Below are 18,035 nucleotides of genomic sequence, written 5' to 3' on the forward strand. Positions count from 1 at the left end.
ATGGGACGGGATAGATAGTAAGGTACCCGTCCCCGCACCCATACCCACTTATTTTAATAGATAATTGCCCGTACTCGTGCCTATTTCGGGTTTTTATCCCACCGGTTATGGACATTTTTTTTGGTATCCATAGAATATGAGCCAAATTGACATTCTAATAAAATTCTTATATTCAATAGTGTCTGACAATTAAATTACTATTAATTAAATAAATTAACTATTTTGCTGACTATATTAGTTTAAAAATAAACTTAAGAAAACTCTCTTATTATAAAATACAAACATGACTTAAATTTTAAGTTTTATTTGTATTCCAATAAAAATAACAAAAATAAAATATTTTGAAATATTTTTACAAAATTAAAATATACTTATCCTTAAAAAATCATTATTGTAGGAAGAGCTACCCCATTTAGCTGAAAGAATGTGCCCCTTGTTGCTCTCCACCCCATGTTTCCTCTCTTCTTCTTGTTAAGTGACATCTGACTTAGAAAGCTTCCTCTTATCCTAAAGTGATTTTCATAGAAAATTTCTTTACCCCACCTTCCTATGGGGGTCACCCCGAGCGAAATTCCCAACTTACCCCTGCTTCGGAGATTCATTTCCGAAGTTTTTTTTTTTTAATTTTTTTATGTTTCGGAAATGCATTTCCGAAATGCATCAAAATTCATTTATTTTTTACAGTCAGGTAAGAAATGTGGACACATGTGCCTACGTAAGCCTTCTAAGACGGTTACCTTCTAAGAAATGTGGTAACACTTTCCTACTTAAAAGCCTACGTAACAAAAATTGGGAAGCTCCACAGCCACGCCCTATTTAAAAGAATAAAAACCTTTTGAAATTTCGAAGTTCCCTTTTCCTTCTCCCCACCACTCTCAGACGGTTAACTTCTAAAACACTTTCCTATTTAAAAGCTTCTCACCCATTTTTCTTTCAAAATATCCCAAATCATTTTCGATCCTAAGTCTTCTTCTTTGCTTTAACGTTTTCTATCTCTTGTTACTGCTTTCATCACAATGTCTCGCCGCGGTGGAGGAAATCATCCCGAAAATCGCCGGAGTCAACCATCTCCTGCACATTCTCAACAATCATCCATCAATGCTGCAGGATCAGGCCGTGGTGGTGGTGGCCGTGGCTCTCGCGGTGGACGTACCTCCAATCCTTCTTCCTCCGAACATCCACCTCCTCCGTCATATGCTCCGGCCCCGGTTACCTCTCCTTCGTCTGTTGTTGCAGCTCCGGTTGTTCGTCCATCTATTTCAGCGCCGTTTGTTCCATCTGTCGCAGCGCCGGTTGCTTCCTTGAGTTCGGCTCTGATCTCCATCGAGAGCCTGACTGCCGAAGTTAAACAGAAGGCTACTCTAGAGTCGGCTCCGTCGTCTCAGAAGGAAAATTGGGAAGGAAAATTGGGAAGGAAAATTCAAGTTCGTGCTAATCATTTTCAGTTGCGAGTGGCTGATAAGGATCTACACCACTATGATGTAAGTATAGTTTGCTCATAAGTTTTTTGTTGTTGTTTATTATGTTGGTAAGTTACAATGTGGTATGGATTTCTAGAGGATCAGGACTTTCTAACCTGTTGCAGCGTCTCCTCCATCGTCTTCATCCGATTAAATAAAGCGAATCGTTCTTGTTTGTTATTTTTCTTCTGTCCAGACCTTTTTTCGGAAGTGCATTTCCGAATTCCTTCAAGGGGGGTGAGTTCGGAGATGAACTTCCGAAACACCACATTTTCTGAAAATGTAACTTTATTTCGGAGATGCATCTCCGAAATCAATATTTTATATTAAAAAAAACACGTTTTCGGAAGTTCATTTCCGAAAACACCTATTTTTCAAAAAAAAGTACCTTTTCGAAAATGAACTTCCGAAACAAGGGGTAGTATTGTAAATTCAACAGGGGTGAGCAAGAAGGTTAGGAGGTAGGTGAAGAAATTCTCTTTTCATGATTACATTATTACAGAAGCAAGGGTTAGAAAATTCTTATTTTAAACTTACATTATTATATTATATTATATTATTTATAATAACTAAACCAACAACTCTCAAGGGAACAAAGATGTATGATGTCGCAGGAAACAACTGAAAATGGAATTGTTCAATGAATCAACGATAGAGTTCTTCTAATTTTAAAATTTAAAATCATATTGAATTAATTAAAAATTGAGAAAAGGTGATAATCTAAATCTAATGGATATGGTGGGCACAAATAAGATTCTATGAGAGCAACATTTTAATATTCTCGATTAAACAACACATTAATTGATGTGGTCCAGTGGCACTGCAATTACAATATTATGGTGGCACTTTGATTGCCACCCAATTATCAAAATATTATGACCTAACAAAGTCCACCTTATCTTCACATGTCATATCCTTCTTTTTTACTATAAATATAATTTTATGGTAGCACTATGTATCAATCCATCTTATTGTGAATGAGATTAATAGATAACATATATACCTTTTTACTATAAATATATTCCTTTTTCTTTTTTGGTTTAAAAAATTCATTTTTATATGCAATAAAATATAATTTTTAAACTATTTAATGCTAATATCATTGATATATTCTTTATTCAATTCAAAATTATTTAATGAAGAGTAATTGAAGTAGAAATACTTAGGGTTTGAGACCACTAACACTTTTTAATATTTACGGAGTAAAATAAGAACTTTTAAATTTTAGAAAATAAGTTGAAATCTCATTGAAAAGAAATTTTTGTTGTCGGCTTTTTCAGCTGAATCGTAGTTTTGGTTTCAAGTAAATTAGAGTGGATTCGATTGATTCCTATTTTGTAAGAAAGGAGAAACAAAGAGAGAATAGAAGTGAGAAAATTCATTATCAGTTTTCTTAAACCAAATTCATAAAAAAAATAGAAACTCGGAATTTGTTATCTATTGGATCAGTTTAATATTTTGACTTAAGGTTTGTGAGACATAGTGCTATACTTTAGTCGCTTAGATCCTCGAAACAATATCTGAGGAGAGAGCTATTGCATTCACATTGCACCTAGTTTTTAGGAATTTTTTGTCTTCTCATTCATAAAATGTTTTTGCTCTACTAAGGTTTGGTTACGTAAACCTTACTTTCTTATATGATCATGCAACCCCCAAATATTTTATCTTGGGGCTTCATTTTAAAATTGGATCTTCTAGTTATCCACCAATATATATTTCCCCTTCAGTCACCGACTCAACGAGAGAGTGTTGCATATGTGATCTCACAATCTGCTGAACCTCTTTCACAGTTTCCTAAAGTTTATGTTAAAGAGGATGATGTCTCGATGAAGATAACTAAAGAGGAGTATAAAAAAAGGTACTTAGGTATGTCAAGCTAATATGCATGAGAGACTTATATATTCTTCATAGGGGTGTAAAGTTGATGAATTTCAAAGACCTTCACCTCAATAAACACACACAAAGAAAACGGGCCACAACGTGGAAAATATCGACTCACTCCCTCTTGGTAGCTAGCCACTCTAGAGGTAGTGGCGAGTCTTCCATACGTCGACCACGAATTAGGTTTTCACCTAAGAGAAAGGAAAGAGTATCGAACCTTGGCCAGGTAGGATCCTTAGAGATGTAAAGTAAAACTTTGAGCACAACCTCAGAGGGAAAGATTTGTCTCAGAGAAAATAAATTGGGATTGGAAGTAATACAATGTAGACAAATAACATTGGTAAGTAAAAAATTGAAGTGTACATTGCAGAAAAAGGATGATAATAGCTACTTATTCATTTAATTAACATATGTTGGTTACAAGCACACCAACTAAAAAATGTATATATATATATATATATATATATATATATATATATATATATATACATATATATATATATATATACATATATATATATATATATATATGGGTTAACACTTTAACGAAACCACCTTCTCATATTCAATGACTTGGTCAAGACGAAATTTCTCTCAGGAGATCAACCAAGTAGAGTAAATATTATCCACCTCCTTCTAAGAACTTTCAAAAGAGTCTTGGGTGATATAGTAACTTTGTTACTACGATTCTGATAACTCCTTAGACAGACAAATATTCTTGAGGCAAATCTCGCGAAGGTCGTCTTGATCTTTCTCCTGACCATCATGAGACTCCTTCTAAGACTTTTTAACTCTTCAATCATTTTTTAGGAAGGATCCAATAAATGTTTTTCTCTGTCAAGATGGGGCTCCACCTTGGATAAAGATGTCTAAGTAGAAACCAATGCATCATTCTTCCCCTTAACTTCTCGAGTAAGTCACTTCACCTTCTTGACCATGTTGTTAGGATATTCAAAGGGCCTTACAAAAATCTCTATAACCAGAAACGAATTAGAAGTTGCCCGAACTCCCTCTAAAATTGATTTCTTTCAATAGTGAGGGCATCAAACTGTTCTTGGAGTGTCTCCCTCTTACTTTGAAGATGATCAAGAAGAAATATTTCCTCTTGCCTAAAAGTCTCAAAGGCCAAAACGGGAGACTCTTGACGAGTGTGATAGGCTGATTACTTCAATTATTCATGACGAGCTTCTTAGGAAATATTTGAGAAGTGGGAATAATCATCATCATAGATGGAATACATAAAATCCTTGGTCGTTGTTGGGCTTGGAAGAGCTAGAAATAAAGAAGGAAACCTTGCATGAACTAAAGCATGCTATCCACCAAATCTAAGTCGAGGACCTTTAGTAAGCAGTATCTTAACCTGGAGTTCTTCGAGTTCATGGTAGGAAGCCGAACCTCCCTTGCCCTCTAGCTGCAGTGGGGGTAAAACATCATATATCACGGTCGAGTCAGGAGAAACCCATACTTTCACTTGAATGGGGGAGAAGAGTAATCCAAACAATTGGCCTGACTTGTATTCATAAGGTATTATCTCTTCCTAGTAGATGGAGTATTTGGTATACCTGTGAGAAGAAAGGCATATCGAAGGTCCCTCCTCATCTATCTCATTGCTTCTTTACTCTTCATCGCATCTGCATAACCAACAAGAGAGATGTTAGAGGAAGGGTAGTTCAAGAAAAAAAACCTACAAATCAGATTTCCATGCGACTTACCAAAGATAGCCTTCCTATCTATCTCTGATCTAGCATCCTCCAACTAGTGGGTGTAGATGAACCATTTCAATTATTCCTTTGATGATGCGTCAAGTGGAATGATACCTCAAACATATACAAGAGCTCCTTTCATAAGGCCTCCATTTATATCTTCAAGTATAACTCTTCTTGGAATAGGTCACCCTCCTTGTAAACATAAGATCCAACCCCTGTCAAGAAATAACTCTGACTCCTAAACTTACAGAATATATCCATGCACATTAGTGGAGGAACAAGTTTTAGTTTACATATCATCGTATGCAACTATTTGCTAAGAGGGGTAACAAGAAAGAAGCAATCCCTGAAATGCTTCACGCTGTCAAAATAGTTCTCAAAGAATCATGAGTTATGGCTCCAAGAAAGCAGGCCTGAATTGTGTGCATGATTTGAACTTTTTGAAGAGAAGGAAGAACATCGTCACAATTGGCTTACCTCCGTTATGCTCACACCAATATTGGAAAACCTTGACAAACACCCAACTCACTGGATGCAACTGTAAATGGGAGATCATCATGTGGTTAATAACAGTGATTTCAAATTCATTAACTGGAATACGAAAGAAAATGAAGAGAATAATCGTTCGCAAAAGGGGAACACACCCATCATGTTGGAAAAATATCATCAATCGAACGAAGGTCCAAGTCAATCGAAGCATGGTCCAAGCCAACTTCGCAAGAAAAAGAAGAGACGATATGTAATATCTCTTTGTCAACCCTACTGCCCGAAATGTCTTTTTAAGCCTTGCTAGTTATAGTTGGTACAATCTCTTTAAAAATAAGCTTCACGAAGAAGAACATGATGTAGACAAGATAATATAGACAAATAAGTTCAAATGCAGATACCCCTACCAAAAAAAAGTTGATAATAAGATAAATCTCTCGAGAAGAAAAACAAAAGTATTAACATCTCATTATCTAGAAACCCTAGAAAAGACGCAAAAGATGAAAAAAATGTTGGCTTTAATTAAATGGATCAATCGATCATGCATGCCAAAGGCAAACAAACAAAGATCTCCTATGAACGTGACAAAAAATTGAGACAAAATTCACAAGAAAAAATGACTAGAAGAACCAGATATGGTTCCTTTTGCAGATTACTAATGGTAGAAAAGGGGGAAATGGTGCTTCATAGTCCATTTATATGCATCCATTAAAGGTTGTATGATCCATCATACAACACCAACAGTTGGGATTTTATCAAAAGTTGTTTAAAGTACTCAAGTACTCCAGAGAAGAGGAAACATCATCACCAACTAGCATAGGGACATGTGTCACCTTTTCCCAACGAAAGGCCACATATTATAGGGAAAGCATTAAAAACACCTATTCTAGGTGATAGTGGCATACCATCAAAAGATTTTCACGTCCCCATGTCTAGTAGGCAGGTAGGAACACATATTGCAAATCCTCATCCTGCAAAGCAGAAACAAGGGCTTGAGAGGAAACTATTATGTACTGTCTACAAGGCCCAAAGATAAAAAGGCCCAATGGTTAAGCAGAAGCAATAGAAAACACACTATATATATATATATATATATGTATGTATATATACATTCTTTTCCCTAGAAGCAGGCGATTCTGCCCAATGGAGCTTTGCTCCCCGCGAAGGTTAATTTGCTGGAAGGTCGTGATCTACGCCTCATTCCACATTTTTAATTTTTAACAGTTTCTCGTATTTAAAAGGAAGGATGTGTCATTTCTCTGGCATTCAAATTCATTCTCATTCTTAAATCACTTTTCACTCTCATACTAAGTTGAGCGTTGAAGTGTTAACATTACTAGTCAGCCTCCACTCCACCGCATTAGAAGTTCTGAATCTTTGCAGCAAACTCTACTCCTTCGTTCATCGATCAATTTTGGTTCCACCAACGTATTCCCTCCGTCTCACGATGAATGACCCATTTGCAACAAAAAAATGTCTCAAAATAAATGACTCATTTCAATTTATAATACAAATTAATTTCTTTAATCAATACTTCTTTCATCACTTCCAATACTTAATAATAAATACTTTGATAACATATTTCTCTTTCATTTCTTAATGTGTGAAATGTTCAACTGCATTATATATATATATATATATATATATATATATATATATATATATATATATATATATATATATATATATATATATATATATTAAAAATAATAAGTGCTTGATTAATTCCTTCAAAAAGTGCATGACAAATAATGATTTTTTTGGACAAAAGTGCATGATTGATATTTGGATGAGTGGGAAAACATTCAACCAATTGGAATATGGCAACATATAGTGTCTAAATTTTCAAGGTCGTATGGGTTCAAACACTTTTTTGACAAAGATGTTGACATATTTTGTTGTTTTATATATTTTCTTTTTCATAATTTAAAATATTAAACATATATTTAAATCATTTGATTTTAACTGCAGGGTTATTGATACTCTGAATGCTTGAATGCATACTGATAGTAGAAAACCTCATTTCTAAAAAAAAGTTCAAATACTTATAAAAGAAGGGAAAGTGAGATATTTTCGAGTTATAAGATCAAATAGAAATTAATATCCTTCATTATTTGTAAATTATATATCTATAAATAATAATAATAATAATTTATTTGAATTAATATATAAATATAAATAAATATTACTATCTTAATAGATTGTTTTATATATTGATAATTTATACTCATTTAACTCAACTAAAACATATTAATTGAATTATCTTATTATTCACTCAATTAATATTCTTTACAAGTAAATGGATTGGTTGTTATAATTAGGTCATGCAGTTACGGTGTAAATTAATTAATTGTTTAATTGAATAAAATTAAAGATATAATTTTAACTGTTTGTTCTCAAATAAATTACTATAAATACACCTAGCTTTTACCTTAAATATATTAAACTTATCCTTTCATTTTCTAATTTTTTATTATTAAAATTTATGATAGATAATTTATGATGAGATTTAACAATATAATTAATTTTATGGAATTAAATAATTTTATTTGGTTAGTTTATATTTATATGATAGTGCATCTCTAAGTTGCTTATTGTAAATTAATTAATTGTTTAACTGAATAAATTAAAGATATAATTTTAACTGTATGTTCTCAAATAAATGACAAATAAATTACTATAAATACACCTAGCTTTTACCTTAAATATATTGAACTTATCCTTTCATTTTCTAATTTTTTTATTATATTTTTTTATTATTAAAATTTATGATAGATAATTTTGTAGTGGAATTGAAATACACACTTACCTGTTATGGCTTTATGTAGCATACAGTTATTAGTTAGGAAAATGGTGAGGTCCACAGTTTGTGTTACCAAAAAATGAAAAAGAAGTTAATATTATTAAAATTCATGACTCAGCATATCGTTGTTTCTGTTAAGCTCTTATCCTCTACTGTTATCTATCTTAGCAATATTTATTTTACACCATATATATAACGTGTTATGACTGGGACCAAAATTTAATTCTAATTATATACTTCATATTTATCTATATCCAACTCATATATATCAAAGCTACAATATTATCCATATCTCATTCATTGGTATATATATTTTATCTCTTAAACTTAATTACTTCATAACAAATAACAGATGAGAGATTTTCTTCTTGACATATTACAATCACAATCAACTATGGATGCAAAAAGTAACTCCGATTGGATTATTAAGAATGATGATGATACAGAAGATTCAATTTCTTCATATTTTTCTTCATCAGAGATGGATGATGATGATCAAGAAGTATCATCCTCTTCAACTTCTAGTTTGTCATCTTCCTCTTCATCAAATTTAAATGGTCCTTTATATGAATTATCAGAGCTCATGAATCATCTTCCTATAAAGTAAGCAATTTCATGCATGAATTATCATGAATCATGATGCATGCTTTCTTTTACTTACTACTTTTTTTTCTTTTTTTTTTCACTATTTTTATCGAATTTTTCATTGATTTGTAGGAGAGGATTGTCTATGTTTTATCAAGGGAAAGCACAATCTTTTTGTTCATTAGCAAGGGTGGAAAGCATAGAAGATCTTCCTAAGAAAGAGAAACCAAATTACAGAAATAAAGTGAGATCATGCAAGAGCTTTGGTTTGTGCACTCCAAAGGGAACAATATCAAAGAAAACTTCAAGAGGACCTTGTTTATCAGTAAAAATTTCTAGAAGAAATAGATTCCTTGGAGACTCTAGCTAGATCTTCCTGTTCTGTACACAATTTTTTTTGGAATTTTAAAAGATTTATTAAATCAGTTTATTAAGCCAAAACATTTGTCAAGTATGAAATTTTCATAATCTTCTATAAACTAAGTAGATTTATTTTCTGAGAAAAGAGTTCATTTTTTTTCTTCATAATTAGTCCAAACAAGAGGATTATCTATTTTTTTAGACTTTATTTATGAATCATATAACTCAATTTTAATAATCTCAATTTTATATTTTTATTTATGTATTTTTTATAAGTAGATTCATTTATTTATTCTAAAATATTTATTTCGTAAGTTTTTTTTATAACACAACATTGTTTGTCAAGAAATTTTTATAGAATTTTAAATCTATCAACTTTGAATCCAATGGGATTAAATTTGAGCCATGGAATATTTATCGAATATAATTTTTTAAAATTGATAATTTTGATCACAAACAAATATATATCCAAGTTTAGACCCTTCAAATATAATTAATTTAGAGAAGATAATTAATAGTAAATTTTGGTCAAAACAAGGACCGACGAAGGAGATATCGTGTTCTCACACAACCAGGTTTTTTTGGAAATATTCTACTAGGGTTTGAAATAGAACATAATTGGCATGGACTCCTCCAAAACAGACAATCGACATGGAGATCTTCCATGATCGGCTCCTATTCCTCGAATGACTTTTATGTTTCCATCTCAACTCTAAACACAAAAGAAATTATTTGCACAAGTTCTTCAAAATACATATGACATACCGATTTCTGATTTTGCCAAGCCTTGTCTCAAAGATAATCGTCTCTTGATCAAGATTATCGAATGAGCTTACGAAGAAAGACTCGAACGCTGTACATGAGAGATTGATTACTAGTAAAGGTAATGTGTCATTGAAGGCATAAGAATAACGTGACAAACTCATAAAATTATTATGGATTCCTATTACTAATTGGAATTTAACTCACTTGGAGCGTGGTTATTTTGAATTTTAATTCAAATCAAGGGAGAATCTCTACAAAATTTGAAGTGTAGTGACATAGAATGTTAAGCCCTCACTCGTGTGTTTGTCTGCATGGACGCCAGATTTTAGACCTGAAAATTTGAAGATTACACATGCTATGATTGAGGATGTATGGTTTGCTTAATTAGAGTATTGATCCAACTACTTTATTTGCAATTGCTTCTAATATTGACAATCCTTTAACAATTGATGAGCTTAAAAGAAAAAGAAATTTAGGACATTTTGCCCGTATTCAATTAGATCTTAACATGTCAGATACTTCCTATGATCCTATTTGGTGGAACGAGAGGATTATGCATTCTTTGTTGAATTGGAATACGAGAGTTTACATTTTTTTTTTTGTGATCAATTGTTTGTTTTTTGGTCATAGTATTGACAAATGTTGGAAGTTAAAAGGAAAAAATATTGAGAAGTCAGTGATTAAAGAATCTACTATTTGAATTGCAAAAATGAAATGAAAAAACGCACCTCCTTTCGAGTTGAATTGGATAGAATGTTGTTTGCTATTGAATATGCTAACAAGAATAATTGTAAAAAATTTAGGATTGAAACTGATTAAATGTTAGTCACTCATTTATTTTCTATTTTGAATATTGTCCCTTGATATCTTTTAAATAAAAGGAAGAATACTTTGTACACTATACACACCTTTAAATTCAAGATATCTAACATTTTTAGATAGAGAAATGCATGTGCAGATATGCAAATACAGGTTATTATATTGATTATGATACTTGGAGTGCTTCACTTCCTATAAGTAAATTTGAAGGTGCTTTAAAAGATAAATTTGAGCATGACCAACTATCATTTTTATTATTTTTTTAATGGGTTAGATTTTTTTTGCCCCCTCATTTTTTTTATATAATAAATTGTTTTTATTCAAAAAACAATAGTAAATTTCAAATAAAACCTTGCCTCTTAAATCAAGTTGTAATATCTTTTTTTAAAATAACCAAAAATTTTAATTTTAATACCAAACTAACCAACCTTTCACCATAATTTCTAAACTAACCATGTTTCAGAAGAAAAAAAAAAAAGGACATATGCGAATTTACTTAAGAAATTTTGTCTATAAGTTAATCCGCAGATAAATTCGCAAGTAAATCAATAAATAACAATAAATTCGCAGATAAATCTAATAACAAATCAAAATTAAAAAAAATTGGGAGGCGTCAATTCAAGTGCGCCACCTCTCTAATCAATTTTTTTTTTAAAATATGATTAATTTGGAAATTATGATAAAATAATGATTAGTTTGATATTAAAATTGAAAATTTTGATTATTTGAAAAAAAATTCTCAAGTTGTCATTGTTATAGTAAACTAGTGTCTTACCCGTGCGTTCGCACGGGTACCCGTCGTTTCCGCGCATTGTGATTGAGGAAAATAAAAGATGATAGGGAAAGTGTTATTTTCTTCAATATAGATATTATTGTAGAAGTAAATATCCTAAAAATAAATTTGTAAAATATAGAAATTTCTTTTCAATAGGTTGGGTCAAAGTTTGGGATATACTAATTAAAAAACATTATTTTCCCGTGAATATTCAATATTTCGATCAATAACTTCATGTTCCCGTTAATATTTAATATTTTGATCAGTAACTCACATTCTCGTTAATATTGAATATTTTATTCAGTAACTTCATGTTCCCATTAATAGTCAATATTTTGGTAACTTCATGTTCCCGCTAATATCCCGTTAATATTTAATATTTTGATCAGTAACTTCATGTTCCCGTTAATATTCATTATTTTGATCAGTAAGTCCGTGTTCCCGTTAATATTAATTATTTTGATCAATAACTTCATGTTTTAGTTAATATTTCAAATTTATTCCCGTTAATATTCAAAAAAATTATCAGTAAAGGTAACTTCATGTTCCCGTTAATATTTAATATTTTGATTAGTAATTTAATGTTTTCGCTAATATTAATATTTTGATCAGTAACTTAATGTTCATGTTAATATTCAATATTTTTGTCAATAACTTTATGTTCCCGTTATTAGTAAATTCGTGTTTCCTTTATTATTCAATATTTTGATCAGTAACTTCATGTTCTCGTTAATATTCAATATTTTGATCAGTAATTTAATATTTCCGTTAGTATCAATTATTTTGATCACTAACTTCATGTTCCCGTTAATATCATGAAATATTTCAATAGCATTTGAAACATCAGAAAGAATTGCTTATTAACATGAGTGGAATGTTGTAAATTTGATAGTATCTATATAGTTGATAAAAATTTCAACATTCGGTTCTAGTTAATATTCAATATTTGAATTAATAACTTCATGTTCCCGTTAATATTCAATCTTTTGATCAGTAAGTTCATGTTCTCGTTAATATTCAATGATTTGATCAACAATTTTCATGTTCTCATTAATATTCAATATTTTGATCAATATCTTCTTGTTCCCGTTAATATTCAATATTTTTATCACAAATATCATGTTCCCGTTAATATTCTATATTTTTATTACCCGTGCGTTCGCACGGGTACCCGTCGTTTTCGCGCATTGTGATTGAGGGAAATAAAAGATGATAGGGAAAATGTTATTTTGTTCAATATAAATATTATTGTATAAGTAAATATCCTAAAAATAAATGTGTAAAATATAGAAATTTCTTTTTAATAGGTTGGGCTAAAGTTTGAGATATATTGATTAATAAATATTATTTTTCCCTTAATATTCGATATTTCGATCAGTAACTTCATGTTTCCGTTAATATTCAATATTTTGATCAGTAACTCATGTTCTCGTTAATATTGAATATTTTATTCAATAACTTCATGTTGCCGTTAATAGTCGGTATTTTAATCAGTTACTTCATGTTTCCGCTAATATTCATTATTTTGATCAGTAACTCCGTATTCCCGTTAATATTCCAAATTTGTTCCCGTTAATATTTAATATTTCTATTAATGATTTGAGTAAAGTGTTATATTTTATTGGTTTTATTTTCTTTGAGCTCTGTAAGTATTTGGAATTTTTATTTCTAGTTAACTTAATATATTATTTTTCCATTTAAAATAAAACTTGTATAACGTCCCTTACCCAAACAATCCACATAGAAATGTTTTAGAAAGCACACTCCAAGTAATTTGTGCTCTCTTCTTTCTGTAAACAAAAAAAAGACAACTATTCAAGTTTGGTTATGAAAGATGTGGCACACTATGCCAAATGTATAAATTTAACATTTTCATTTAAAAGTTGTGAATAAAAAAATAAATCTCAAAACAGTTATATAAGCAAACACTTATAGTTAAATGTATGCTATTAATAAAGTGGTAAAAGCAAAAGATTGTGCAAGTAACCTATCAAAGATAAGAGCAACTGGGATAGTGAAAGCGGATGCACAAATGAGGCGATATGTTGCGGCTACTCTCATGCTCATTCCATCATTTAGTGCGAGCTTGTATAATATAGTTAGCATAGCATATGCAATCTGTACTAACACCATTAGAAAGTCTGGTTTCAACCCCTTTAATATACTTCTTATGTCCTTCATCTTCACTATATTATTAATATTGTTGTGTTTTAAGGAGAAGATGATGGTGTAGAAAATGTTGCTGAGCAGCAACTTATTTATAATGTGATTAGAGATCTACGTCGCTATTATATCTACTGTAATTCTATAACGTGTTTATAAAGTTTTCTCTAAAGTATTTAAGAATGATTTTAATATTTAATATATATATATATATATATATATATATATATACGAGGAGGGATCAAATTACACCAATATGTTACACTAATAGTTACATTCATTTATGACCGTTGATATGATTTTAATCTAATGGTTAGAAATGCCCACTTAGTGACTCATCATTGTTTTTTTTTTTTTTATCCTCTATCTCTAATAATAAATAAATAGTTTTTTCAAAAAGAGATAGTTTACTTTTATAATAATAAAAAATAATAAAATTCTATAATATTTTAATAACATTTTTCATTAGAGTGCCAAAAACACACACAAAAATTCTCCACCATCCATAAAATTCATCATGTAAAACCTCACTTTAGTTAGACATATTCATGGTATCTTCCAAATATTGTGTCATGCATCAGTAACTGAATATCTAATGACCTATCCAATAAACAGGTTACTTATGAAATCAACCATACAAAAGAATGATAAAAAAAACTCATTGACAACAATTGTAATTGAACTCAAGATTTTGTTTGACATCACTGATAAAAAAAAACATACAAAAGAAAAAACTCATTGACAACAGTCCAGCTTTATGCGTTTGGTCAGTAAAGGAACGAAAAGAAACAAAGGAAACTCTTATGATCATAAAATCACATCTTGGCAACATATCCAAGAAATAAAAATCTAGCACCATGTGATGCTATTGCAGAATTATCTTTTGTCTCAACCAAAGATTGTGCCTTAACAAAAAGAAAATCCATACTCATAAGCTCCTATTGGAAAATACGCCATACAAAGAACATATCAATCCACATAATCTCAAATAAATAATAATAATAATAACCGAAACTTAGCCATATAAGAAGTTCTAGGCCAAACTCGAGAATCAATTACAGTTTCATCAATTCAGAACAGGTTCAGATCTTTGTGAAAGACTCATCAATATTTACATCATTCTCCGTCTTGTCAGAAACAATTTTAATGACAGTTTTCACACTCTTTGGTCTACTCTTTGGAGTTTTTACACTACACTTGCCAATAGGTCGTCTGCGAATATCCTTCCTTTCTGTCAAGGTCTGGTTTCCCCAATAAAGTTACGGTTGGTTCAGAACCTTCGAATGGACCTGAGCATTCGTTTTCTATTGCTATTGTTGCAGCTTGATATGTGTTAGGATGCTAATTCTAAACCCTAACAAAACTAGAGAAAAGCTGTAAAACTAAGAGAAAGATAAAACTAATCTATTAAAAATAAACTTCATTTCTTTTCATTTTATTGATTTTCAAGTGTCAAACACACTACATATATAATACAGTCAAAAGCCCAATACAATTAGAGCCCAATAATAATAATAATACTAATAAATAATATTATAAATACTATTATACCCCTCTAACATTGCCGCCGGGTTCACTTGAACCTTGTCCTCAAGGTTCTAACTAACTTTATTTTAATAAAAGTGAGGCAAGGCAATTGAGGTTGAGTTGTCCTTTGTGGTGTGACAAAAAATTGATTTAGTAACTCTAAAGTCACTAAAGCTGCAACTTTTAGTAGAGAGATACTTTTGAAATGGAACCAGAGTGGCTTACCGACTCAAATAATAGAAAATACTCATGGAAGGCAGCTGGCACCTTTTAATAGTACACTTCAACATTAAAAAAAAAAAAATTTTTGAATGGAAGACAGCTGTTGCTTGTAATGACATTTTCTTGCTAGCTTTTTTTCCTCAAATCATATGAAGTCAACAACACACACGGAAAGAGAAAGTATGGCTGAACAGCATATCAAAAACCTTTTTTTTTTTTTTTCTTCTTCTCCCTTTACTTTCTCAAACTCGCCACTTTTCACACACCACATTGCTGCAACTCTAAAAGCTCAATGCGTTTATTGGAGGTGTTGGCATATCAGGTGGTTTTGGCGGTGGTCGCCGGAGACTAATAAGTAGTGTTGGTGATGAGATTGGCGGTGATAGTTCCGACGAGCTTTGCAAATCCGGGGGTTTAGGTGGTGGAAAAAGCGGCACCGAAAGCTGTACAAACTTCTTTCTTTTTTTATCAAGAAGTGGTCTCCCAATCAAATATGAAATCATGTGTGTTAGCTTTAGATCTAGTTGTTTTATTGGAGGAGATGACACCATGAATATTGTCGAAAGTGGTGTTGGAGACGTTTCCGAAAGTGACGTCAGAGATCTTGCCGGTTTCGAAAATGTTGCCGGAGATGACACTAGAGATGTCATCGGAAACGATTTTTTTTCTAAAGTGATGATTTTGATCTCACTTTCTTCCTCAACTTGTTTTTCATCAACTCGTTTTTCTGGTTCATTGTCAATCGTAACTTTTTGATATTTTTTCTATCTTTCTTTTGCGCATCAGAAAATATTTGAGAGAATTTCTGAGATGATGCTTTGAGAGAAAGGCTTAAATTTTGGATCTGTTCCTGCAACTCTTCTCTTGATTTTTTTTTTATTTCATGAGTTTCAATCAAATATTGTTTTAGGGTTTCTAGCTGGGAATAGAAATCTTGAGATTGAGGTTGGTAGTGAGGGTAACTTGAATGTTCATTGAATGTGGAAAATGGAGGTGAAGTAGAAATTATGTGTTGTTGTTGATATGGAATGAATGGAGTGTATGGGATATATGAATGATAATATGGATATGCCATGGAAGCAAGGTTGAAGTTCAAGATGAAAGCACCAATTGTTAGAAAGTTGATTTGGAACCCTAACAAAACTAATAAACGCTGTAAAATAAAAGAGACAATAAAACTAGACTAAGAAAATAAACTTCATTTTGTTTTGATTCATACCCTAATGTCTCAATGAGACTACAATATATAATGTTACTATTGGGTAACAAACTAAAAGCCCAAATATTAATAAAGGCCCAAATAAATAACAATACAAATAAAACTAGAACTTATATAAATTACTAATAAACTTAAATACTAAATTATACTCTCTATCATTGCCGCGGGGTCCACTTGAACCTTGTCCTCAAGGTTCTAAAAATAGAGCCAAAAATATAATTTCCAAAGTTTAAAAAAAAAAAATGATCAGTCTTTCAAAGTCTACCTAATAAACCCTGTGAATGAAATTATACGATGGTTAATGAATTTAATCATAGTTCTGAATGACATATGGGTGTGGTTGGGGAGTATTATTTGGCTGGTGGGACCGGTTTGTAGTGGGGTGTGGAAATGTAGTTGGATAGCATAATGGCAAGACAATATGTGGCAAGGACGTCAACTTCAAATTTTGCATGAGAAATTTTTTTTTTTTTTTTTGTCTTCTCCCATTTCTCTCTTTCTCCTTCTTATTTCTTTAATGCTCCAAAAGTGCAACACTCATCCAATCTTATCTTTAAATTCCAAAAGAAATAAATCACTCCTATTAGAAGATGACACGCGCCCCACTCCCCTTTTCTATGGTCCTCTTTCACTAGTTTCAATTATACAGCCTGTTTCCAACCAACCCCAGACTTTTCAGTCCATCACCAAAGCTTCCACTTTCTCACACCAAAGACTCCCTTCTGCCACTTTACCATTCATTTTCCACTCTTTACTCTTCTTGTATTTTATTTCAAAAATCTTCTTCTCTATTTTTTTTCTCCGTTCTCTTTTTTTCCTCCCTTCTGTTTTTTTAACGCAACTAATAGAAAAAATAAAAAGATAAAAGTAGTCCAAAAATGGTGGTGGTTCCGGCGGTGGACGTTGTTGCGCTAGTAAATTTTTCGATGACCATAAAAAGAGTAGATCTGCTGGTTTTGGTACGTTCCGAGTTGATGCTGGAGTTGTCGCCGAAAGTGAAGCCAAAAATTTCGCCGGAGGTAGTGCCGGAAATGACGTCGGATATGTCTTTGGAAGAGTCACCGGAGGTGATGCCGGAAATATCACCGGAGAAGATGCCGGAAATTTCACCGGAGTTGTTGCCGGAAAGTTCGTCGGAAAAATTCCATGTGAACCAGAATTTTCTTTTTTTGTTTGTTCTTCTATTTGTTTTTCTGCATATCTCTTGAGCATATATTTTTCTTTGAATTTTTCATGTGTCTTTTTGAATGAATCTGAAAGATTT

At 31.5% G+C, this 18,035-nt stretch overlaps 1 protein-coding gene and 1 long non-coding RNA gene across 2 annotated transcripts; one reads left to right on the forward strand and one right to left on the reverse strand.

Annotated features, from left to right (window-relative positions):
• The first annotated feature begins 8,596 nt into the window (after positions 1-8,596).
• Positions 8,597-9,439, forward strand: LOC131603810 (protein OXIDATIVE STRESS 3-like). Its single transcript, XM_058876244.1, has 2 exons — positions 8,597-8,939; positions 9,054-9,439. The coding sequence occupies exons 1-2, from the start codon at positions 8,689-8,691 to the stop codon at positions 9,289-9,291; spliced, it is 489 nt and encodes a 162-aa protein (XP_058732227.1). The 5' UTR covers positions 8,597-8,688; the 3' UTR covers positions 9,292-9,439.
• An 823-nt stretch (positions 9,440-10,262) lies between these two features.
• On the reverse strand, positions 10,263-13,856 carry LOC131603811 (uncharacterized). Its single transcript, XR_009284508.1, has 3 exons — positions 13,628-13,856; positions 13,368-13,430; positions 10,263-10,377 (listed from the first exon to the last, which is right to left on the reverse strand). It is a non-coding gene; the product is annotated as an uncharacterized LOC131603811 (long non-coding RNA).
• Between the last annotated feature and the right edge of the window lie 4,179 nt (positions 13,857-18,035).

The sequence above is a fragment of the Vicia villosa genome, linkage group LG5 (genome assembly GCF_029867415.1).
Source record: "Vicia villosa cultivar HV-30 ecotype Madison, WI linkage group LG5, Vvil1.0, whole genome shotgun sequence".
NCBI lineage: Eukaryota > Viridiplantae > Streptophyta > Magnoliopsida > Fabales > Fabaceae > Vicia > Vicia villosa.

Bases quoted from the DNA above. Each gene is read 5' to 3' on its own strand.
- LOC131603810 (XM_058876244.1), top strand. From the start codon at position 8,689: ATGAGAGATTTTCTTCTTGACATATTACAATCACAATCAACTATGGAT. The intron at 8,940-9,053 runs GTAAGCAATTTC...ATTGATTTGTAG, and splicing joins ATGAATCATCTTCCTATAAA to GAGAGGATTGTCTATGTTTT.